The sequence below is a fragment of the Bos grunniens genome, chromosome 7, assembly GCF_055505025.1.
Source record: "Bos grunniens cultivar Pamir isolate PY7600 chromosome 7, Bosgru_T2T1.0, whole genome shotgun sequence".
Classification (NCBI taxonomy): domain Eukaryota; kingdom Metazoa; phylum Chordata; class Mammalia; order Artiodactyla; family Bovidae; genus Bos; species Bos grunniens.
In genome coordinates this window covers 80,647,023-80,673,245 of record NC_141171.1, presented here as the reverse complement: position 1 = coordinate 80,673,245, position 26,223 = coordinate 80,647,023, and the positions used below count along the sequence as shown (strand labels likewise).

The 26,223-nt window shown below is 37.6% G+C and overlaps 2 protein-coding genes and 1 long non-coding RNA gene across 11 annotated transcripts in view; 1 reads left to right on the top strand and 2 right to left on the bottom strand.

Moving 5' to 3' along the window:
- FAM151B (family with sequence similarity 151 member B) overlaps positions 1–602 on the bottom strand; it is a 33,278-nt gene extending 32,676 nt beyond the window's left edge. Inside the window, exon 1 of the mRNA XM_086412792.1 lies at positions 488–602. Within this exon, the coding sequence (XP_086268918.1) occupies positions 488–512 (25 nt within the window). The 5' untranslated portion in view covers positions 513–602. The remainder of the gene's footprint in view (positions 1–487) is intronic.
- The window catches only part of LOC147369870 (uncharacterized), a 41,640-nt gene continuing 15,945 nt past the window's right edge, over positions 529–26,223 (top strand). The window contains exon 1 of the long non-coding RNA XR_015168005.1: positions 529–821. This is a non-coding gene — a long non-coding RNA (uncharacterized LOC147369870). The remainder of the gene's footprint in view (positions 822–26,223) is intronic.
- Positions 13,137–26,223, bottom strand: part of ZFYVE16 (zinc finger FYVE-type containing 16) — a 51,595-nt gene continuing 38,508 nt past the window's right edge. For all 9 annotated transcript variants that reach the window (XM_086412783.1, XM_086412780.1, XM_086412784.1 and 6 more), the window contains 8 exons: positions 25,835–25,917; positions 24,767–24,871; positions 24,255–24,402; positions 23,545–23,625; positions 21,302–21,464; positions 19,616–19,721; positions 18,535–18,702; positions 13,137–15,820 (listed from right to left, as the gene is read on the bottom strand). In XM_086412783.1, the coding sequence (XP_086268909.1) occupies positions 15,656–15,820; positions 18,535–18,702; positions 19,616–19,721; positions 21,302–21,464; positions 23,545–23,625; positions 24,255–24,402; positions 24,767–24,871; positions 25,835–25,917 (1,019 nt within the window). In that variant the 3' untranslated portion in view covers positions 13,137–15,655. The remainder of the gene's footprint in view (positions 15,821–18,534; positions 18,703–19,615; positions 19,722–21,301; positions 21,465–23,544; positions 23,626–24,254; positions 24,403–24,766; positions 24,872–25,834; positions 25,918–26,223) is intronic.

The following is a 26,223-nucleotide window of genomic DNA, read 5'->3' as shown; positions in this document are numbered from 1 at the left end:
AGGCTGATAATGGGAAGCTATGTATTTGTCCCTAAGAGTAGGAAATGGCAAACCACTCCGGTATTTTTGCCTGCAAGATCCCAGGTCACGGGTTCGCAGAGTCCAACACGACTGAGCACGCATGCCTATGTCAGGTAGGGCTGAATGGAGAACCTCCAGGTCTGTCACTTAGTACTCCTAAGAAACTAAAACTGCTCTTTTGAAAAAAAGAAATCCTTTACAAAAAGACACAATATTCTTGCCATTCTTGAACACCCCAAAAGCTTTTCGCTAACGCTCACACTGAGAACCAAGACTCTAGGCCAGCTGATTACGGGCACACGTGGAGAACGCGAACCACGAAGATCCAAACTAGGAAGGAGTGCCACCAGAGGAGACTCTCAAAGGGCCCCCAACTACGGCACCGGGCCGGAGAAAATGTCCACTCACTGCAAGCCAACAGTGTGGAGCACGGTCTCAGACTCCGAGCCTGGGGAACCCCGCTTACCAGGGCCCCCGGCGGTCGCTGTCATGGTGACAGTGAGCCTCAGTCTGCGCAGGCGCCGAGGGTGGGCACCGCTGATGACCCGTCACCTGTGGCGAGAAAACCCGACTCGACAGACTAAGAGGAGTGGCCTGAGAGACGGAGGCGGAAGAGGCCGAGGAGCAATGCGCACGCGCAGAGGCTGCAGCTCGAGTTTCGCGGGTGCGCCGTCTTGCTGGCTGTAGTTCGCGTCCAATTGTCGCGCGACTTGCTCTTCTGCAAAGTAGTCACAGTAGTTCTAGAACGTCTCGTCAGGGAAGACGGAGGCTGGGTTGAGACGCTAAGTTGCTGCACTGGGGTACGAATTTCCAAAGTTCGATATATTTTTTCTTTTTAATTTGATAACATCCTAAAAAATGACATGAAATCATAGCTTCATAAAAATGAGTGTTTCTGCATGAGGAGGCTGAAATGCTAAGTCAAAATTTTTGTTTTCCTCTTCTCACTGACGGTTTTCATTAGAAACACTGTGAGTCTCCCACCCAGCGCCTTTTTTGCCCTCCTTAACTCCTTTCCACAACCAAACTGGGATTGGAAAAAGCGCCGGTGGAATCAGACTGATGAGAATTAGCAACGTATCGCTGCCATATTCTAGTACTGTAACTAATTCTACTCTGTCAATTGTAAAATTAGGATAACAAATAGCACACGTTACACAAAGGACACAGGCAGTCCTTCTCGCCCAACTCTTCAGATTTTAACATACGTTAAGTCCAGACGAGTTGTAATTATCTCACTGGGTCTTCAATTAGGCTGGATTTTCTCAAGATAAAAAGATTTCTTGAGTTTCAGGAAACACTAAACTTCAATGACTTCACTTAAAGAAAAATCTTTCTGGAGACATAATTGATTGGCTTGTATTTGATCTGCATTTCCTAATGATAGAAAATGTTACACATTTAAAGGGTACAATTTACAATTCACTGTACTCATAGCATTCTGCAGCCAGCACCACAATTTTAGAACGTTTTCATCATCCAAAGCAGTCATTCCCCATTTTTTCCTAACTTTCAGTTCAGTTCAGTTGCTCAGTCGTGTCCGACTCTTTGCGACCCAATGAATCGCAGCACGCCAGGCCTCCCTGTCCATCACCAACTCCTGGAGTTCACTCAAACTCACGTCCATCGACTTGGTGATGCGATCCAGCCATCTCATCCTCTGTCTTCCCCTTCTCCTCCTGCCCCCAACCCCTCCAGCATCAGGGTCTTTTCCAATGAATCAACTCTTTGCATGAGGTGACCAAAGTATTGGAGTTTCAGCTTAAGCATCAGTCCTACCAATGAACACCCTGGACTGATCTTTAGGATGGACTGGTTGGACCTCCTTGCAGTCCAAGGGACTCTCAAGAGTCTTCTCCAACACCACAGTTCAAAAACATCAATTCTTCGGCACTCAGCTTTCTTCACAGTCCAACTCTCACATCCATACATGACCACTGGAAAAACCATAGCCTTGACTAGACGGACCTTTGTTAGCAAAGTAATATCTCTGCTTTTGAATATGCTATCTAGGTTGGTCATAACTTTCCTTCCAAGGAGTAAGCGTCTTTTAATTTCATGGCTGCAATCACCATCTGCAGTGATTTTGGACCCCCAAAAAATAAAGTCTGACACTGTTTCCACTGTTTCCCCATCTATTTCCCATGAAGTGATGGGACCGGATGCCATGATCTTCGTTTTCCGAATGTTGAGCTTTAAGCCAACCTTTTCACTCTCCTCTTTCACTTTCATCAAGAGGGTTTTTAGTTCCTCTTCACTCTCTGCCATAAGGGTGGTGTCATCTGCATATCTGAGGTTATTGATATTTCTCCTGGCAATCTTGATTCCAGCTTCTGCTTCTTCCAGCCCAGCGTTTCTCATGATGTACTCTGCATATAAGTTAAATAAGCAGGGTGACAATATACAGCCTTGACGTACTCCTTTTCCTATTTGGAACCCACTAATCCACTTTCTGGCTCTATGCATTTGCCCATTCTGGACATTTCATTTAAATGAGCTCATACAGTATTTTGTGACTGGCTTCTTTCACTTAGCAGGTTTTCAAGGTTCATCACTATGGTAGCATGTATCAGTACTTTTTATTGTTTTTTGTGGCCAAATAAATTTTCATTGTTAGCATATTCCACATTTATTTGTCCATTCATGAATTAATGGATGGGCCACTGCGTTGTTTCCATTTTTTGACTACTAGCGAATTTTGACTGCTATAGACACTCTTGTACAAAATTCTGGGTGGAAGTATAATATGTGGATGTATTTCTCTTGGGTATATACATAGGAGTGGAATTGCTGGTTCATATGGTAACTCTCACTTCCACTGTATAATCATATGGGATTTGATTTAGGTCATACCTGAATGGTCTAGTGGTTTTCCCTACTTTCTTCAATTTAAGTCTGAATTTGGCAATAAGGAGTTCATGATCTGAGCCACAGTCGGCTCCTGGTCTTGTTTTTGCTGACTGTATAGAGCTTTTCCATCTTTGGCTGCAAAGAATATAATCAATCTGATTTCGGTGTTGACCATCTGGTGATGTCCATGTATTGTCTTCTCTTGTGTTGTTGGAAGAGGGTGTTTGTTATGACCAGTGCATTTTCTTGGCAAAACTCTATTAGTCTTTGCCCTGCTTCATTCCGTATTCCAAGGCCAAATTTGCCTGTTACTCCAGGTGTTTCTTCACTTCCTACTTTTGCATTCCAGTCCCTTATAATGAAAAGGACATCTTTTTTGGGTGTTAGTTCCAAAAGGTCTTGTAGGTCTTCATAGAACCGTTCAACTTCGGCTTCTTCAGCATTACTGGTTGGGGCATAGACTTGGATTACTGTGATATTGAATGGTTTGCCTTGGAAATGAACAGAGATCATTCTGTCATTTTTGAGATTGCATCCAAGTACTGCATTTCAGACTCTTTTGTTGACCATGATGGCTACTCCATTTCTTCTGAGGGATTCCTGCCCTCAGTAGTAGATATAATGGTCATCTGAGTTAAATTCATCCATTCCAGTCCATTTCGGTTCGCTGATTCCTAGAATGTCGACATTCACTCTTGCCATCTCTTGTTTGACCATTTCCAATTTGCCTTGATTCATGGACCTGACATTCCAGGTTCCTATGCAATATTGCTCTTTACAGCATCAGACCTTGCTTCTATCACCAGTCACATCCACAGCTGGGTATTGTTTTTGCTTTGGCTCCATCCCTTCATTCTTTCTGGAGTTATTTCTCCACTGATCTCCAGTAGCATATTGGGCACCTACTGACCTGGGGAGTTTCTCTTTCAGTTTCCTATCATTTTGCCTTTTCATACTCTTCATGGGGTTCTCAAGGCAAGAATATTGAAGTGGTTTGCCATTCCCTTCTCCAGTGGACCACATTCTGTCAGATCTCTCCACCATGACCCGACCATCTTGGGTTGCCCACGGGCATGGCTTAGTTTCATTGAGTTAGACAAGGCTATGGTCCTAGTGTGATTAGATTGACTAGTTTTCTGTGAGTATGGTTTCAGTGTGTCTGCTCTCTGATGCCCTCTTGCAACACCTACCGTCTTACTTGGGTTTCTCTTACCTTGGGCGTGGGGTATCTCTTCACGGCTGCTCCAGCAAAGCGCAGCCAATGCTCCTTACCTTGGACTTCAGGTATGACCTAAATCAAATCCCTTATGATTATACAGTGTAAGTTAGAAATAGATTTAAGGGACTAGATCTGATAGATAGAGTGCCTGATGAGCTATGGAATGAGGTTCATGACATTGTACAGGAGACAGGGATCAAGACCATCCCCATGGAAAAGAAATACAAAAAAGCAAAATGGCTGTCTGGGGAGGCCTTACAAATAGCTGTGAAAAGAAGAGAAGCGAAAAGCAAGCAAAGGAGAAAAGGAAAGATATAAGCATCTGAATGCAGAGTTCCAAAGAATAGCAAGAAGAGATAAGAAAGCCTTCTTCAGCGATCAATGCAAAGAAATAGAGGAAAACAACAGAATGGGAACGACTAGAGATCTCTTCAAGAAAATCAGAGATATCAAAGGAATATTTCAGGCAAAGATGGGCTCAATAAAGGCCAAAAATGGTATGGACCTAACAGAAGCAGAAGATATTAAGAAGAGATGGCAAGAATACACAGAAGAACTGTACAAAAAAGATCTTCATGACCCAGATAATCACGATGGTGTGATCACTGACATCCTGGAATATGAAGTCAAGTGGGCCTTAGAAAGCATCACTACGAACAAAGCTAGTGGAGGTGATAGAATTCCAGTTAAGCTATTCCAAATCCTGAAAGATGATGCTGTGAAAGTACTGCACTCAATATGCCAGCAAATTTGGAAAACTCAGCAGTGGCCACAGCACTGGAAAAGGTCAGTTTTCATTCCAATCCCAAAGAAAGGCAATGCCAAAGAATGCTCAAACTACCGCACAATTGCACTCATCTCACACGCTAGTAAAGTAATGCTTAAAATTCTCCAAGCCAGGCTTCAGCAATATGTGAACCGTGAACTTCCAGATGGTCAAGCTGATTTTAGAAAAGGCAGAGGAACCAGAGATCAAATTGCCAACATCCGCTGGAGCTGGATCATGGAAAAAGCAAGAGAGTTCCAGAAAAACATCTATTTCTGCTTTATTGACTATGCCAAAGCCTTTGACTGTGTGGATCACAATAAACTGTGGAAAATTCTGAAAGAGTTGGGAATACCAGACCACCTGATCTGCCTCTTGAGAAATTTGTATGCAGGTCAGGAAGCAACAGTTAGAACTGGACATGGAACAACAGACTGGTTCCAAATAGGAAAAGGAGTACGTCAAGGCTGTATATTGTCACCCTGCTTATTTAACTTCTATGCAGAGTACATCATGAGAAACGCTGGACTGGAAGAAACACAAGCTGGAATCAAGATTGCCGGAGAAATATCAATAACCTCAGATATGCAGATGCACCACCCTTATGGCAGAAAGTGAAGAGGAACTCAAAAGCCTCTTGATGAAGGTGAAATTGGAGAGTGAAAAAGTTGGCTTAAAGCTCAACATTCAGAAAACGAAGATCATGGCATCCAGTCCCATCACTTCGTGGGAAATAGATGGGGAAACAGTGGAAACAGTGTCAGACTTTATTTTTCTGGGCCCCAAAATCACTGCAGATGGTGACTGCAGCCATGAAATTAAAAGACGCTTACTCCTTGGAAGGAGAGTTATGACCGATCTAGATAGCATATTCAAAAGCAGAGACATTACTTTGCCAACAAAGGTTCATCTAGTCAAGGCTATGGTTTTTCCAGTGGTCATGTATGGATGTGAGAGTTGGACTGTGAAGAAGGCTGAGCACTGAAAAATTGATGCTTTTGAACTGTGGTGTTGGAGAAGACTCTTGAGAGTCCCTTGGACTGCAAGGAGATCCAACCAGTCCATTCTGAAGGAGATCAGCCCTGGGATTTCTTTGGAAGGAATGATGCTAAAGCTGAAACTCCATTACTTTGGCCACCTCATTCGAAGAGTTGACTCATTGGAAAAGACTGATGCTGGGAGGGATTGGGGGCAAGAGGAGAAGGGGACGACAGAGGATGAGATGGCTGGATGGCATCACTGACTGGATGGACGTGAGTCTGAGTGAACTCCTGGAGTTCACTCAGGAGTGATAGACAGGGAGGCCTGGTGTGCTGCGATTCATGGGGTCGCAAAGAGTCAGACACGACTGAGCGACTGATCTGATCTGATGGTAACTCTTATGTTTATCTTTTTGAGGAATTGCCAGTTTTGCAAAGCAGCTACATAAGACATTTTACATTCCCACCAGCAATGTATGAGGGTTCCAGTTTATCCACATCCTTGCCAATACTTAGAATAATTTTAATTATAGTCATCGAAATGAATATGAAGTAACATCTCATTGTGATCTTTGTGTATTGCTAGTGACTAATAATGCTGAACTATTTTTAAGTGCTTATTGGCTTTTTATATATCGTCTATGCATTGGAGAAGGAAATGGCAACCCACTCCAGTGTTCTTGCCTGGAGAATCCCAGGGAGCTGGTGGGCTGCCATCTATGGGGTTGCAGAGAGTCGGACACGACTGAAGCGACTTAGCAGCAGTAGCAGCAGCATGAAGTGTCTATTCAAATTATTCGCACATTTAAAAAATTAGGTTATTTGTGGAGATTTTGTTGAATTGTAAAAATTCTTTGCAAGGATTTACAAATACTTTCATTTTACAGGCTTTTATATAATTTATTTTTGGCTGTGCTGGGTCTTTGCTGCACGTGGGCTTTCTCTAGTTGCGAAGAGTGGGGGCTACTGTAGTTGTGGTGTGTAGGCTTCTCACTGCAGTGGCCTCTCTTATTGTGGAGCATAGGCTCTAGGCGCGCTGGCTTCAGTTGTAGCTCAAGGGCTCTAGAGCTCAAGCTCAGCAGTTGTGGTACACAGGCTTGCTTACTCCACAGCACGTGGAATCTTCTCAACCCAGGGATGAAACCTGTGTCCCCTGTGTTGGCAGGCCGGTTCTCATCCACTGTACCAGCAGCGAAGTCCCGCAGGTTGTCTTTTCACTTTCTAGATACCAGTTGCAGTACAAAAGTTTTTATGGCCTGTTGATCACCATATTGGGGCAATATTTTTATAGATTTTTATAGTAACTGGGTCAAATTTACTCTTCACTGTCCATTTCTTAGAACTATATAGTGGAATATGTAAAGAATCTGCCTGCAATGCTGGAGGCCTAGGTTTGATCCCTGGGTTGGGAAGATCCCCTGGAGGAGGGCATGGCAACCCACTCCAGTATTCTTACCTGGAGAATCCCCATGGACAGAGGAGCCTAGTGGGCTACAGTCCATGGCGTCACAAAGAGTCGGACATGACTAAGCACAGCACAGCAAGTGGACTAAGTGGCATGAGATAATGATGTCCTAGATTATCTTGAAAATACTCCAGCAAAGAAATCAAAAGGTAAATGAAGCAAAAGTGGAAAATCTTGATTAACTTTTGAATTTGAGGATTGTTATAGGAAGAGTACATGGAATTTCATATTATTAAGATTTTCTCTACTTTTAAGTGTTTGGAAAATTTTATAGTAAATATGTGATTACTTTTTGTTTTTTTTTAGACCATGAACTTTATTTTTTTTTATTTTAAACTTTACAATATTGTATTGGTTTTGCCAAATATCGAAATGAATCCGCCACAGGTATACATGTGTTCCCCATCCTGAACCCTCCTCCCTCCTCCCTCCCCATACCATTCCTCTGGGTCGTCCCAGTGCACCAGCCCCAAGCATCCAGTATTGTGCATCGAACCTGGACTGGCAACTCGTTCCATATATGATATTATACGTTATTTCAATGCCATTCTCCCAAATCATCCCACCCTCTCCCTCTCCCACAGAGTCCAAAAGACTGTTCTATACATCAGTGTCTCTTTTGCTGTCTCGTATACAGGGTTATTGTTACCATCTTTCTAAATTCCATATATATGCGTTAGTATACTGTATTGGTGTTTTTCTTTCTGGCTTACTTCACTCTGTATAATAGGCTCCAGTTTCATCCACCTCATTAGAACTGATTCAAATGTATTCTTTTTAATGGCTGAGTAATACTCCATTGTGTATATGTACCACAGCTTTCTTATCCATCCATCTGCTGATGGACATCTAGGTTGCTTCCATGTCCTGGCTATCATAAACAGTGCTGTGATGAACATTGGGGTACACGTGTCTCTTTCAATTCTGGTTTCCTCAGTGTGTATGCCCAGCAGTGGGAATGCTGGATCATAAGGCAGTTCTATTTTCAGTTTTTTAAGGAATCTCCACACTGTTCTCCATAGTGGCTGTACTAGTTTGCATTCCCACCAACAGTGTAAGAGGGTTCCCTTTTCTCCACACCCTCTCCAGCATTTATTGCTTGTAGACTTTTGGATCGCAGCCATTCTGACTGGCATGAAATGGTACCTCATAGTGGTTTTGATTTGCATTTCTCTGATAATGAGTGATGTTGAGCATCTTTTCATGTGTTTGTTAGCCATCTGTATGTCTTCTTTGGAGAAATGTCTATTTAGTTCTTTGGCCCATTTTTTGATTGGGTCATTTATTTTTCTGGAATTGAGCTGTAGGAGTTGCTTGTATATTTTTGAGATTAGTTGTTTGTCGGTTGCTTCATTTGCTATTATTTTCTCCCATTCTGAAGGCTGTCTTTTCACCTTGCTTATAGTTTCCTTTGTTGTGCAGAAGCTTTTAAGTTTAATTAGGTCCCATTTGTTTATTTTTGCTTTTATTTCCAATATTCTGGGAGGTGGGTCACAGAGGATCCTGCTGTGATGTATGTCGGAGAGTGTTTTGCCTATGTTCTCCTCTAAGAGTTTCATAGTTTCTGGTCTTACATTTAGATCTTTAATCCATTTTGAGTTTATTTTTGTGTATGGTGTTAGAAAGTGCTCTAGTTTCATTTACAAGTGGTTGACCAGTTTTCCCAGCACCACTTGTTAAAGAGATTGTCTTTAATCCATTGTATATTCTTGCCTCCTTTGTCAAAGATAAGGTGTCCATATGTGCGTGGATTTATCTCTGGGCTTTCTATTTTGTTCCATTGATCTATATTTCTGTCTTTGTGCCAGTACCATACTGTCTTGATGACTGTGGCTTTGTAGTAGAGCCTGAAGTCAGGTAGGTTGATTCCTCCAGTTCCATTCTTCTTTCTCAAGATAGCTTTGGCTATTCGAGGTTTTTTGGATTTCCATACAAATTGTGAAATTATTTGTTCTAGCTCCGTGAAGAATACTGTTGGTAGCTTGATAGGGATTGCATTGAATCTATAAATTGCTTTGGGTAGTATACTCATTTTCACTATATTGATTCTTCCAATCCATGAACATGGTATTTCTCTCCATCTATTAGTGTCCTCTTTGATTTCTTTCACCAGTGTTTTATAGTTTTCTATATACAGGTCTTTAGTTTCTTTAGGTAGATATATTCTTAAGTATTTTATTCTTTCCATTGCAATGGTGAATGGAATTGTTTCCTTAATTTCTCTGTTTTCTCATTATTAGTGTATAGGAATGCAAGGGATTTCTGTGTGTTGATTTTATATCCTGCATATTTTGTTTTTTTTCCCACAAAGGAAGGGTTTCATGTGTTAAGGGTACATGATACATTGAAGAAAGATGATGTACAGGGCTTTATGAAGATTAGAATGTGAAAAATGGGCACTGACCTGATAGTTTGGAGCTGCTTTTGATGACATATTTAAATATTTAAATAGCAATAAATGGTATAAAGATAAGTTCTAATTAACCCAATTTGGGTAGAGGTGGTGAGATTTATATGTATTCCTCCTCTAGGAGTGGAATGAGATGAGTTGTCTGTGGAAGTATGACCTGTGATTCTGATTAATTTCTCCTGATTTTTTTTTCAAGTTTCAAATATTTTATTTTCTTATTCGTACAGTATGAAGTTTCCTAAAGATCCCACAACATGATGTTTCGTGCAGAAGAAAAACTAAGCATTCAACATAAACCATCCCGTACCCACCCACCCACACACACTACAAAAAAAAGAAAAAACCCTCATTCCCCAGTAAGGAAATAATGTTTACACTATTTTTCTGTAACACCAGCCAAGATATGCACAAGCAAGAGAAAGAGAAAGCATTTGCTAAAATATCTGTAACAAATACTTATGTACAAAAAATTCACAAAAGACGAGCTGCCCTCTTGAAGCAGGGCACATGGCAGTTGACATCAAAACTGATCAAACCACTGGCTGGGATTATGAGCCACCTACTGATTTACACTCCAGACTATACAGCCTTCCAATTGGCTGTATTCCATTCTGCCATTAAACCTATTTACTAATTTTTATATATTCTTGCAACATTTGTATTTCCCAAATTAGCTCCATCACTTTTTAGGTTCCCATTGTCTACAGGTACTTGACACTTTGTTTCTTTAAACACAGAAAGCATAAATTTAATATCTAAGATGATACGAATTTACCTGTTTCTACTAATTGCTGCTTCTGGAATCTGGTTCCCTCATGTGCCTTTTCAGTTGTGTGTGTGTGTGTATGTGTGTGTGTTTACTGTGTGCTAATAGATACTATATTTGAAAATTAATTTGAGACCTACAATAACTTTCTATGGAGAGACTTTACAGTTCTGTTCCACCTAGCACCTGAAGGAGGCATCACCAGTGGGCGACCACCTTAAAGCAAGTTGAATGCTTAAGAATCTTTGGGTGATGTAGGCAATTCTAAACTTGGCTGTAGTTTTACATAATTTATATTTCTGGTTCATCTTCATCCAAAGGCCAAAACCCTTTGAGGGAATCTCAGATTACTGTAGGGAAGTTCTTCTGTTAGGTTCACAATTCCTGTTAGATTCATCATCTTGTGTGGGTCTTGAACTTTGATATCTTTCCCCCTTACCCCATTAGGCTATCATATTAGGGCCCTATGCTCACTTCTATTTTTTGACTGGATGTTCCATACTGTCTTAAAATCTCTTTTTAAGATTAAGAGGTTTTAAGATTCTTAAAACCTTAAGAGGTTTTAAGATTCTTTTTGTATTTTAATCAGCTTTGGTTGTTTTTAGCAAAGATATAGATAGATAGTGAAGTCACTCAGTCATGTCCGACTCTTTTGTCACCCCATGGACAGTAGCCAACCAGGCTCCTCTGTCCATGGGATTTTCCAGGTAAGAATACTGGAGTGGGTTGCCATTTCCTTCTCCAGGGGATATTCCCGACCCAGGGATCGATCCCAGGTCTCCCACATTGTAGGCAGATGCTTTACCATCTGAGCCACCAGGGAAGTCAGGCATACTCTAAATATCCTGACAAGCAATTTGGAGAAAGAGAAAGTTTCCCACAGTTCCATCTTTGTTCCTACATGGCCACACCTACTCTTTCTCGTGGTATTCTCTGCACTTAGCACATACTCCTTGTGGCATGCAATCCGTAAATGATAAGAATTATGCTTAATTTTGTCAGAGCAATTTTTTTTTTAGAAATTTTTATTTAGAGCTGCTGTAAGATATCAGTATTTTGTTTCAGTTACCTAATATTAGTTGCTTTATGTAATTAACCAACAGAAAAAGTAGCAGCTTAAAACAACAGACATTTTGGACTCAGTGGGAGAAGGAAAGGGTGGGATGATTTGAGAGAATAGTACTCAAACATATAATTACCATACGTAAAACAGATAACCAGTGTTGAGTTTGATGCATAAAGCAGGGCACCCAAAGCCGGTGCTCTGTGACAACCTAGGGGGATAGGGTGGGGAGGGAGGGGGGAGGTGGGGCTCAGGATGGAAGGAAACATGTATACCTATGGCTGATTCATACTGATGTATAGCAAAAACCATCACAATATTGTAAAATAATTGTCCTCCAATTAAAATAAAAACACAACAAACAACAGACATTTATATCTGAGATTCAGAAATCTAAGAACTGCTTAGTTGGGTGGTCCTTGGGAGGGTGCAGTCAAATTGTGGTTGGGGCTGCAATTTGAAGTCTTGACTAGGGTTGGAGGGATCCCCTTCCACTTTCCTGGCAGCTGACTTCCCCAAGAATGAGTGACTCAATAGAGGAGAAAGAGAAAGGGACAGACAGGGAGGGAGAGGTGGGGAGAAATGCACCAAAGGTGGCAGCCACAGAACTCTTATAACATAATACTGGAAATGACATCCCATCCCTTCTTCCACATTCTATTAGTCACAAACACCAACAGTGGTACAAGCTGGGAAGTGACTACACAAGGGTGTGAATACCAACAGGCAGGGATCACTGTGGGCTATTTTGGAGGCTGGCTAGCATCTTATTTTACCACAAGGAGGGGAAAAAAACAACTTTATATTCAGAGGTTCATAATAAAGCACTTGATTTAGACCTATTTCTTCATTTGTAAAAATATGAAAATATGGCTTTAATTTTCTCAATGCGAATGCAGATGTTTTCCAAACGGTGTTAAATATTGTGTATCATTCCAAGCTAAGCTAAATCCAAAACACAGACTATAAAGAGAAGATTTAAACATACTAAAAATCTGATGTAAAAAGCAAAAAACAATGTGTCAATTAAGTGGTAAAAGATAAATTTAGATGGTGAGGCTTAGTGTTGAGTAGAAAAAAAAATAAATAAAGGTTTTAAATATAGCTCAAATAAAAAATAACCCTGGAAGTATTTTTGTAAAAATTTGTTATGAGAAAAATAGTCCTCCTAACTGAAACATATGGTCATAATCCCAATAATGGATATTCTTCTTGCCTTTCTGCAATTAAGATTGCTCTTATCAATCAAATAGTGGTTTGAGAAGCAATGAAACTTTTAAGATTCTAAGTAGAAGCCACATAAATCAAAAGTAATTAAGGAGATGACATTGTAAACAGCACACTATATTTTGTATAAAAAATGAGGGGAAAAAATAAAAATACATATTCCTATTTGCTTCTACTGTACCTAAACCTTGGAAAGATACACAATAATAAAAATCACTTCTTATTGAGGTTGCAGAGTGAGAAGATAGATGCATACAAGGTCGGCAGGAAAACTTACATTGATAAGTTTTTAACATTTCTGACTTTTTAATGTATATATTATATATGAACCATTATTTTAACCACAAAAGAATAAATTAAAACCTAGGATTGTTCAGAGGTTTCTGGTTTATTTCAAGATATTTTCTTTTAATGTCTGAGTCAAGTTATCAAAGTTATGCTTGCTGTTAAAAAAAAAGTTGTATTCTTATAAAACAATATTTAAATCTAGGCTGTTGAAACACCATAGTCAGGCTACTTCTTTTATGATTAAATTATAAGATAAGATATTCACACAACACAGAAGACTCTTTAAATTGCCTTAAGAGGGAAAATTCAATGTTTTGACGTATTATCTACTCTTCAGATGTTCAATTCTTGCCAAGCCAAGTTTAATGCCCATGCCTTCTCATTTTTTGGTACAGCTATCCTCCTGGATTGTTTTCCAACCAGCTACTCAAAAGTCGTATTGCTATTTTAGCAAATTACTTTTTCTTTGTTAATTATCTGCTTTATACATTCATCTCCAAGAGGGAAAGAACTAGTTTATTCATCTTTCAATCAATGAAGCTTAATAAAGTGCTCTGTGTATAGCAAGCATATAGACACAGAAAATCTGCCAGATGGCTGCAAAAAACAAATGGGCTAAATTTTACTTCGTGTATTTCAAAATTCAGAGAAAAACAGTACTCTTAAAAGGCATAGACCAAAAATAGATCATTGCAGATTGAGTACAAAGAACCATTCTATTTCTTCATCTTTAAAAAAATTAAAATTTTAAATTAAGTATCAATGAAGAACATGACAAATGCATTCAGAAACATTTATCTACAAAGAATAGTGCCTCCAAAGATACAGTAACTCCAATTTTTATTAAATGTAAAGACTTGATGGAAACAATTCCAAAGCTATCCCATCATGGGAAGAGCCCTCTACCTTCTGGTTATTTTAAAGTAAATTCAGTATTCATAGACTGTACAGTTAACTTATACTGTAAAATAGATAATATATAAAGAAAACATTGAGTTTGATATGCATTTGATTTTATCTTATATGATATCAACAAATTTCACAAATTACATGTTGCTATTTTATTTAATATCTGCAACATTTTACATTGTTTGTGAAGTAGTTACTTCCAGAAGACTGATATTTTCCTTCATGCCATGTCTTTGGCTAGTACTACAGATGTGATTTAGTAGGAACCATATGACCAAACTGATTCAAATTCTGTCTCTCCTAGCCTGACACCTAAGATCCTGAGTTATTACAACCCTGACTTTGTCTTCAAGTTGAGATGCTTCATAGATACTTTTCTTAAAACAGGGCTATTTAGTGTAGTTTTTTTTTCATGAGACACAGGAGTGTTTTTGATACAAAAACATATATATTCCATTTAAGAATTTTTTTTAAAAACATTAAAATAATGATTATATTTTATATAACTTAAATGACAGGATTAACCAAAATATGATTTTTTTTAACACAATGAACTTAAAAATTTTTTTGCTATTTGAAGTAAAGAAGAAAGTTTTGTAACAGTTTCAAATACAGACTTTAACTTATGTTAGTATCCTGTTATAAAAAAATAATTACCATAGAAAGAATTTAAAGTATGCAAAAGTAAGTAGTTCCATTTAAATTTATATTTAATACATTGGTGTCAATGAAAATATGCAGACTTGCCAAGAAACTTCTAAGGTTTCAAGGATAAGTTAAAAAACACCTGTTTCAGGCTTCATTTATTGCTACATAATGACTACTTCAAGGGTCATCTGGCCTGTCGTCAGTCACTCTCAGAAGTGGTATATACAGTGGTATACTTTGGGAGGAAAGGAGGAAAAATAATGCACTGCAATACAAAAATATCACCTATTTATAAATTATTAAAGATTTATAAAACACATACCAAATCACGTTCTCGCTATAAAAACAATATACTTAAATATAGAAGCACAAAAATCCTGAAGCACCCACAATTATTTTAAGAATACCCATTTAATCAACAGAAAGTCATATATATATATATATATAAAATAATAATTTGAAAAGAAAAAAGGCAAAATTCTGATTTTAATGCAAATAATCTTTATCTAATCATGGAGGTAGGTCTCCACTCCAATTAAACAAATAAGCTAATCTGCTTTATTCAAAGAATTATCATATAAGTGTAAGATCTGAAAACTGGTCTGTGCCATTGAAATACATTTTTAACAGACTTTAGAAACCAGTAATTTAACTGGCATATAAACAAAACAGGTATTTCCCTCATAAGGTTACATCTGAAAGGAGCCTTCACTAAAATCGTTCTTGGCATAAAAGTGCAGATACTTTGGCTTTAGCATTTAAACACCACAGTAAATGCTACAAATTTCTTAAGGACAAAAGAAATCCTTGTCTTTTCCAGTACTTGTGAAGTGTAAAGCTTCAAAAACTGTGGATCTCTTCCATTTTTTTGAGATTTAAATATTGTGCTAATGATTTTTAGAAGATCATTCCTGCCTAAAAAGCAAAGCTTCCAAGTTTCAAACATCAAACATATTTTCTTTTAGTGTTTGTGGCATTTCGGCCTTAGTGCTGGAGTTAGTTTTAACAGGTCAATTTGTAATATATAATACAACTCAGTTCTTTCACTCAAAAAGATTTTCTATAATAAAAAATACTAATTCTATTTCTAATGGTAAACTAGTAGAGTTGGAGGTCCCACCATGTATCACAGGGATTAGAGCACTATCAAGATCATTTAGATAATGCTGAGGAAGAAGTCGGCCTTCAGATCCTGCCTGAAATTCAACCTGAAAAAAAAAAAAAAAAAAAATCTTGGTAAGTCAACCCTACAAAGTGAGCAATCTTGTTTTAGTTCAGCAAATGAATATAAAATAAACTATTTAAGAGTATCATTCTATTTAAGCATTTAATACTTCATATTTCCCCATATACTACATAAATTAAATTGTCCCTCCCACAGATATTACGAAAATAAAATTGCTACTACTTTACTTTAGGTCTCTTCTCTCTGAACATGTAAAACACATGTGGACCAAAGTTCTGAATAATTATCAATATGACTTAAGTAAAAACCCCATGGTATTTTTAAAAAGATCTCCTTAAAAATATTTTTAATTTATTGTAAAATAATTTTTGAATTGAATTTTGCTGGTGAAAATTACATTTTAATACATGACTAAAAAAATTAACAGTAATTACTCAAATAATTATCAGATGCTTCCTTGAAAAAGGAACTTTTAATAGATAAAAATATAAGTTCTTTTTTCCAATAAGAACTGTAACACATCCTGCCTGAAGAAAAGCAAACCTTTAGCATATGAAATTATTCCTGTTAAGACTGACCATTCTTGGACTTCCTTGGCAGTTCAGTGGTTAAGATTCCACTCTTGCACTGCAAGGGACATGGGCTGTATTGTGGGTTGGGGAACTAAGATACCACATGCTGCACAGCACAGCCAAAAAAAAAGAAAAAGATTGACTGTTCTAATGAAAAACCTGGAGTGAAATCTATTATACTGGATGTTGGAAGCAGCTAAAAATGCACGTTAAAATACTACTGGAGTACCATTTTTTAACCTAGTAAATTGGTAAAGTTCAAAAGTTTGATTATATGCTGCTTTGATAAGAATGTGAGAGAAAGAATACTATCATAAATTGTGGCACAAGTATAAACTGTCATAACCTCTATTTGAGACAATATGGTAATATCTACTGAGTACATACTTGGACCTGGGAGTTCCAGGAATGTTATATACTCACAGTTAAGCAAAAGCAAAATATTGTGGATACCTTAAATATCAAGCAGTACATATTAAACATGCATAAGAACTAAATAAATTATGGTACATTTATATAGTCAACTACTACTATGCAACTTTTAAAAAGAATATGTTAAAATAAATAAATAAATAAAGAGTATGTTATTAATATGAAGTCTCCCTAAGATATATTAAGTTAAAGAAGCATTGCTTTTTTAAAAAAAGTGAAAAAAGTACAACAAAAAGGACATACAAACTTACTTGCTCATACATGTAAATTACAAAGAATACATAGAAATGGATAACATTTGATTGCCTGATTAGGAAGGGAGGATGAAGCAGAGTATGGAAGTGGACTAAAGTGTTAGGAGTCAAGGGCAGGAAGGAGGTCTTTTCAGGGCTATTATCTCAGCAACTCTACTGAAACCATTTACATTGTAGCCTGGAGTTAGTACCTCTAGAGGTCACCAATTAAATAGAGAATTGTGTGAATGCTGCTCTCTGAAAATGTTTAATGAGGTGGCCCTGATATATATATACACATTTGTGAGATAATACCCCTGGAAACTCCTGCTCAGGATCCTACCAGACCTTGCCCTATGTATGTCTTCATGTGCGTATCCTTTAATGAATTTACAAACACAAGAAAATGTTTCCCTGAGTTCTGTGAGCCACTCTAGCAAATTAATTAAACACAAGGAGGACGGAGGTGTCATTGGAATTTCCAATCCATAACTGGTTGGTCAAAAACACAGGTGACAGCTGTGACTCACATATGAAGTAGGGGAGGAGGCAGTCTGGTAAGACCTGGAGGTTCTGATGCTATCTCTGGGTGAAAAAAGTGACACTCAGTCATGTCAGACTCTTTGCGACCCCATGGACCACAGCCCGCTAGGCTCCTCTGTCCATGATCCGGATTTCGCAGGCAAGAATACTGGAGTGGGTAGCCATTCCCTTCTCCAGCGGGGGTCTTCTCAACCCAGGGATCAAACCCGTCTCCTGCTTTGCAGGCAGATTCTTTACCATCTGAGCCACCAGGGAAGTCCCTCTCTGTGTAGATCAGTCAAAATCAAGTTGAATTCTTAAGATAACCTGCTTGTGTCTGAGAATTGCTTACTGGTGTGGGGGAAAGCCTCTACACATCTGGTGACCAAGTGTCTTCTGTGACTAGTTAAAAGAGACACACTGGAAAGAAATAGTAGGGAAGAAATGGTTTTTCCCTACACAGGAGGAAAAAACTGAAATTTCCCCCTTTTTAACACTTTAGACTTTCATGATTTTAAACCACATAAATATAGAATCTAGCCAGCATAACTTAAAAACCTACTTATCAAGCAGGAATGTTGTAGTGTAGGGATCAGTAAGCTATGTATGGCCTGTGAGTCGATGTGGCCCACCCACTGTTTTCGAAAACAAAGTTTCACTGAACACAGCTAAGTTTGTTTATATACTGTCTATAGCTGCTTTCACACTACAATGGCAGAGTAAGTAGCTGTGAAAGAAAACGGATAGCCCACAATGCCTCAATTATTTACTGTCTGGCCTTTTACCAAAAAAAAAAATTCATGGGCCCCTGCTGTGGACAGTAAAGGAGAAGATGTACATGAAGTACATACCAAATATTAATGTTCAACAAATTTTAGTTCTCTCCAGTCATCCCAAAGTAAAAGGTTAAAAAACTTTTGATTATTTTAATATAAGATATATTCAGTTCTGAAGTACATCAGAAAAACATGTCTCACCATATCAGTGTCAATGGAAACTCTGAGGCCAATTTTATTCATTCCATTACTCTTTAGAATTTTCAAGTGAGGGCACAGTGCAGCACTACAAGCCATGGCGATTTCTTTTGCAAACTGGTAACGAGTTGCTGAAATGGATAAATCCTGGTCCTTTAGAAAGTAGAATACCTGAAATATATTCAATTAGGAAACAAGTCATGATTAAGACTAAAAGTAACTTTAAAAATGCAATTGCTAATTTCAATTGAACTTTATGAATAAAATTCCAAGGTTGGTGCCATGAAATTTACTAATTAAGAACATTCTTGATATTTGGGCTGATCTATAAGTAAAAACTTAAAACCAAAGGTTAGGAGATACAGGAATGACTTAGCTGTTTTTGCCTAAAGTTAACTTGTAGCAACAAAACCTCTTGTTAACTCAGTTTAAAGAAGAGTATTAGTGAGTCCATCTTACAATATACCCATCTTATAAAGACATCTTAATGAAGTTAAGATCAAACAAAGAAATAATGTTCTGTAATTTCAGTATCCTCTATAGTTTCTGTATCTTGTACGTACCTAAAATCACAAATACCTAAGAAATTAGTAACATTGATTGACCCAAGAGGTAGAATGAGGGGGAATATGCAGGTAGACTAAGGGGCTGGGAGGGTATAGTTTCATATTACCTTTAATCATATTTTAAAAAATTGGAACAAGTAAAAATGACTTCCATATGTGAATTCTGATTATAAACTGGTATCTATAAAATATTTTATTTTTTGTAAAATAAGAGAAAAATGAAAACACTATGGTCAAATAACATGTTATTGCATAAACAAAGATGGCAGTGCTGCCAAAACTTAACTCTGAGCTGACAGGCAGTATCACCATATAATAAACTGAAATAATCCTATGGGGATCCAGATCTGGTGGATAAAAGGCAGTCTGGGGTGGAGATATGTGTGTCTCAAGATATAATGTAAAGTGTAATAAGCTGCACTGAAACATTCAGAGGTTGAATACTGTGAAATCTCCAAGTTAACAAAGATATATCCAAACACAGCATGTAAACAGAAGGGATCATTTTTCTATGATACCTCAGTACACTTTACAATCTTCTCATCAGTTTCAAAATCTGCTTCCAGTTTTATTTTTTCACTTGGAAATCCTTGTAATGACATTCCATCCACTGAACTAATAACACTGCAGAAAAAATGTAATAGAATTATTAACCAAAGTGTATTATAAGACTTGAAGAAGTGGAATAAGGATAAAAATTATGAAAGCTATTAATTTAAAGCAGCAGTTAAGACATCTCAATTACATAAAAAATAATTAAAACTGTAGTTCACATTCATTTACCAAGATTTTTTAAATTGTGTAGCAAATTATATCTACTTTTTCAAATCCCCAATTCAGACCTAAGGTTTAAACTACCTTAAATAGTCTCCTAACAGAAAAGCTATCTCATGTATTTCAAAAACTCTATTTTGGAATCCTTCAGCATTAGCCCTCTTCTTCCTTTTTTGTTCCAGATCCCTTAGGCAGTCTCCAAAAAAAGAAAGAAAATGGGTAAGAGGGAATGGCAGTAATATTCTATAAGGCCTCTAATTTAAACATATCTTATTGAATTCAGTTGTATTTACAATGGATCAACGTAATACAGAATAAACATCCAAAGGATTCCATTACTTACAAAAAATGATTGTGGGAGTAAAACCACCATATGACCCAGCAATCCCACTCCTAAGCATATACCCTGAGGAAACCAAAACTGAAAAAGACACGTGTATCCCACTGTTCATTACAGAACTATTTACAATAGCTAGAACATGGAAGCAACCTAGATGTCCACTGACAGGTGAATGGATGAAAAAGATGTGGTACATATACACAATGGAATATTACTCAGCCATAAAAAGGAACGCATTTGAGTCAGTCCTAATGAGGCGGAGGAACCTAGAACCTATTATACAGATTGAACTATGTCAGAAAGAGAAAAATAAATATTATATTCTAATGCATGTATACAAAATCTAGAAAAATGGTACTGAAGAATTTATTTAAAGGGCAGCAATGGAGAAACATAGAGAATAGACTTATGGACATGGGGAGAGGGGAGGAGAGGGTGAGATGTATGGAAACAATAACATGGAAACGTACATTACCATATGTAAAATAGATAGCCAATAGGAATTTGCTGTTTGGCTCTGGAAACTCAAACAGGGGCTCTGTATCAACCTAGAGGGGTGGATGGGGAGGGAGATGGGAGGGAAGTTGAAAGCGAAGGGGATATATGTATACCTATGGCTGATTCATGTTGAGGTTTGACAGAAAACAACAAAATTCTATAAAGTAATTATCCCTCGATAAAAAATTAATTAAAAAAATTGTGAAATAATTTCACAGAAATACGTATCTGGTATATAAAAGGTAGTTTGGGGTGAAATATGTATGTCTCAAGGTACCATACAGCAGTCAAAGTCGCTTGTCTTTCATAGACCTGGCATCAAGCCTAAAGTGCTACACAATGCACACTGTATCACTGGCCCCCTCCCAAACTGACCACCCTTTAATAACTTACAGCATCCTAGATAAAGAAATACACATGATGCTGGTTAGGTACATTTCTGGAAAAAATACTGCACTTAGTAATTAAAGTATATGCATTAAAATTAATGGTATAATTCTATATTTATAAAATATATGATTTTCTTAACAGCATACTTTTATCCTTTCTCCTCCATCACATCAGTTACATTTTGATAACAAAAAATTCCTACCCTTTGTTTCCTTTTTCTTCAGAATCTACCCAGCAGATGTCCACATATTCTCTCATATCTACAGCATCAACTTTCCCACATGTAATTTTAAAGTCTTTTTGTTCTCGTAGAGCTAGCCGCAAGCCATCCATAGTCTCTGGAGTTATTTGTACCATTAAGCCATCTAAAAATAAAGAGTTATATTTCACATTTCTTTTACTAATATAAATTTATATGTCTATGCCATAAATTTTGCCATCAAAATATGTTCCACACAAGTTTTAAATCATATTTTAAATCATTTTGATGATTGTTTTCTGTCAGAAAACATCTCTGGACAACAGGAAGTACAATACCATGGTTCCTATAGGAATATTCAATAGGTTAAGCCCACAACTGTCCAAGCTCTCTGAGGACAACTTCTGCTTGGTTACCATTAAACCTACAATGGCCCTTCTGGGCTAAGAAGTGAAAGATAAGGGTTTAGGGAAGACTGAAATCTGTGGTCAAGACACTAAAAAGAGAAGCACCTGGAGATTGTGTTCAAGGGTCTCTTTGAGTCCGTGGACTGGAACTCAGGACACAATAGTGACCTTAGATGAGGCCCAACAGAAAACAGCTATTATACAGTTGGAACAGAACAGAGATACTAGAATTCAAGCAATGTTGGGAGATATTGGTAGTCCCAGTTCAGTTCAGTTCAGTCCAGTCACTCAGTCGGATCCGACTCTTTGTGACCCCATGAACTGCAGCACGCCAGGCTTCCCTGTCCATCATCAACTCCCAGAATTTACTCAAACTCATGTCCATTGAGTCTGTGATGCCATCCAACCATCTCATCCTCTGTCATCCCCTTCTCCTCCTGCCCTCAATCTTTCCCAGCATCAGGGTCTTTTCAAATGAGTCAGCTCTTCACATCAGGTGGCCAAAGTACTGGAGTTTCAGCTTCAACATCAGTCCTTCCAATGAACACCCAGGACTGATCTCCTTTAGGATGGACTGGTTGGATCTCCTTGCAGTCCAAGGGACTCTCAAGAGTCTTCTCCAACACCACAGTTCAAAAGCATCAATTCTTCAGCGCTCAGCTTTCTTCACAGTCCAACTCTCACATCCATACATGACCACTGGAAAAGCCATAGCCTTGACTAGACAGATCTTTGTTGGCAAAGTAATATCTGTGCTTTTCAATATGCTATCTAGGTTGGTCATAACTTTCCTTCCAAGGAGTAAGTGTCTTTTAATTTCATGGCTGCAGTCACCAACTGCAGTGATTTTGGAGCCCAGAAAAATAAAGTCGGACACTGTTTCCACTGTTTCCCCATCTATTTCCCATGAAGTGGTGGGACCGGATGCCATGATCTTCGTTTTCTGAATGTTGAGCTTTAAGCCAACTTTTTCACTCTCCTCTTTCATCAAGAGGCTTTTTAGTTCCTCTTCACTGTCTGCCATAAGGGTGGTGTCATCTGCGTATCTGAGGTGATTGATATTTCTCCCGGCAACCTTGATTCCAGCTTGTGCTTCTTCCAGCCCAGTGTTTCTCATCATGTACTCTGCATAGAAGTTAAATAAGCACGGTGACAATATACAGCCTTGACGTACTCCTTTTCCTATCTGGAACCAGTCTGTTCAAAATTTCATTACTGGAGAACTGTCATTTTTTTGACTGGTCAGGTGGTTTCTGGAAGACTCCTCCCTAGGAGACTCTGTATACAATGTCTTTATTTGACTGGACTCTTAAGCTTGCCCAGTGAAAAATAAGTCTTTTCTCAGGGAACATCTGTCAAAAAAAATTAGCGGCCAGTGATCAACATCATAGCTGCCTGTGGCAGCAGATAATAGTAGAGGCAAACAATAGGCCAAGCAAATACTTACAGGAAAATCTGGGGAATGAGATGTCCATAAGTACTCTGAAAGGCTCTAACATATATCTGGGAGTTCAGGAGGCCTCATGCATGTGCAATACTGAGTGCACGCCCAGGGTGTGTGTATGCTAAGACCAGACCTGAGAAGACCCTAAGCTCTCACCTCAGACTGACCTTCAGGCTATAAACAAACAAGAAATGCAGGTTAAGGCAGAGTTGTCAGGCTTGAGGTAGACCCAAATATTAGTCATGTTCTAGTTCTTGGCTGAGTGATGATTCACGTAAGTTTGAGGTATTATGCTTTGTAACTTACATATATTCTTTTGTAAGTATCAAATACATTTTTAAAAGGAGATAGAAAACATATTTACATTAAAGCAATCTTAAAGAAGAAACTCATACCTTCAACTATGCTGGACTTAGCAAGAAATCCTGAAGATGCTTTTAGAGCTCCATTGAATACCACAAAACTTGCACCTGTCACTGATTTAAAAAAAAAACAACAATAATAATTATGTTTTAAACTGCTCTTTTTATGGTATATGATATTTGTTAAATGCATGGTCAGAGAAGTTCCGCCATGCCACATAGTGCACCCAATGGAAAAAAAAGTGGAAGAAAGGTGTGTGTATGGAGGGGTATTGCTTAAATATACACACAAGCAAGAAGTCTCCAAAAGGATATACCAAAAATTGATAATGTTGGTTTTGTTGCCTGTAGGGAGTGGAAAAGGGTAGTTTTATAAATCATTCTTACACTTATCTACCCTGTGCTTCCTGCTAATAGGCATTGCAGCAGAGCTTGCAAAACACTCTGGCAAAAACACTCCAGAGAACCCACTATATGAGACACACTAAACCTGAAGACATCAAAATAAATACTGTACTCCAAGTCTTTAAACCTAATGTTGCCCAAGATAAAACACACACATGCACACACACACAAATTAGAAGCAATTTTTTTCTGTTTCTATAGCTAAATATTTAAAGCATACTGTTTCATCATCATCAATTCAGCAAATAAGTAAAACATCTATATATATATTCCCTCTTTGAAAGGAATTCTATTTTTTGAGATGGTTTTATGGATCAACACTAGGAACCAATACTCACCTTTTCTAGGATGGCCAGTAGCACTGTTGGCCTGTGTCTGATAAACTCCATCATTCTGTATACAGACTAGATGAGAATCTGCTTCTGTACTGAAACTGGCTCCAATGCTAATGACATGCTCATTAGAAGAATTTATTACTTTCATTACCTAGGGAAAAAATACTCATTTAGAAACAGTTTTAACATTTTATGCCTTTATTAGTTACAGTAATTCAAAGAGTCATATTTCTGACCACCTTTATCAAGCTTTTAGTCTGGACAACTCCCTGAGAATGAGTCAGAAACAAATGCTTTAAGATAAAATTGCCTCAATTAAAAAACAGATAAAAATAGTAACAAAAAGAAAAAATAGGATTAAACATATCCTCTACTAGGCAACAAATCTTAAATTTCAACAATAACTTTTTCCTGCCATTATATATTAGTCCAATTCAGAACAAGAAATTTAACACACTTCTAAAGAAATCTAATGTTCAATATTTTCAAAACTTGAATAAAGTAATTACACTTACATCACTGTATTTTTTCCGAGGTATTTTTATGCAGCTCTTCCCCATTTCCATATGAATCAACAGCTGATCTATATTATGCAAGGTATACTGGTAATTTCGAAGGTCCTACGTAAAACAATGATATTTCATAAAACTCAAAACTACTATCCATGAACATTTACCCATTCATTAAATCCTTTTTTTAAAGAGTATCTGTCATTTTTAAACTTGTTATACATAACTATCAAAATGCCATCCAGAAAGCAATGCCAACTTCACAAACAAACTAATCCTTCCAACTACTTTATAATAATATAAAAAATATTCTCAGGAAGAACTCTGTAGTATTTGAGGGTGTTCTAATCTTTTCTTTGGGGCTTCCTTGGTGGCTCAGATGGTAAAGAATTTTCCTTCAATGTGGGAGACCTGGGTTCAATCCCTGGGTTGGGAAGATCCCATGGAGAAGGAACTGGATACCCAGTATTCTTGCCTGGAGAATTCCATGGAAAGAGGAGCCTGGCAGGCTACAGTCCATGGGGTCACAGAGTCAGACATGACTGAGTGACTAACACTTGCACTCCTCTTTCCAGTTACAGATCTTCCAAAATAGGTCTTCTAACTGAACATTTATAAATAAAAGCAAGTCCACTGAAATACTTTTCTATTATAAAAGGTAAACACAAAATTAGAGAAATTAGAGGTACAAGGGAACCAGAAATCATCTAATCCAATAGTTTCTAGTAAAAAAGAGATGACTTAGGCCAGTTTGCTCAAAATCACCAAACTGATTAACTATACTTTTACTAAAACTTCAACAACTGTGTAAACCTCACATTACCTAAATATGTAAGCACTGCAGCTGAATGAATGAATCACAGGCAATCTAAATCAGGTATACATGAAGAAATGTGTTCTAAAAGCACTTCATCAAGAAAGCTCATTATGTTAAATAAATTAGGATTTATTATAAATGAACTTTCATTATACCAAATATGCCAAATTAAAATAGAAAAAAATAAATATATAAATTTGCTAAATTAATTTAAGTAACAATATAAGAATACTTAATAAAATAGTTCAATTACTCACAACAAGTAAGTTCATAATAGTGTGTCCTATGTCTCCAAAAAGAGGTTTTCGGCCTCTGATACTTGTTAAAGGAGCAGGATATGCTATATATAAGAATAGAAAACTGGTTACCATCAACAAAAACCAAAAGAAGCCTTGAATTTATTACTGTTAATTCTCATTTTTCAAAATTTATGAATAAATACCACTTATTCGGATCTTTGGGGAGAGTAAGAGGTGACATTAACACATACTGGGTATGTACTAGATGCTACATTGAACTGGGACCTCTATATACAGTTTCCTCTTTAAATCGCATTAACAACCCAATTAGGCAAGTGTATCTACTTACTTTACAAATGGGAAGTAGACAGAGGTTAATAACCCTGTGGTTTCTAAGCTAATAACTA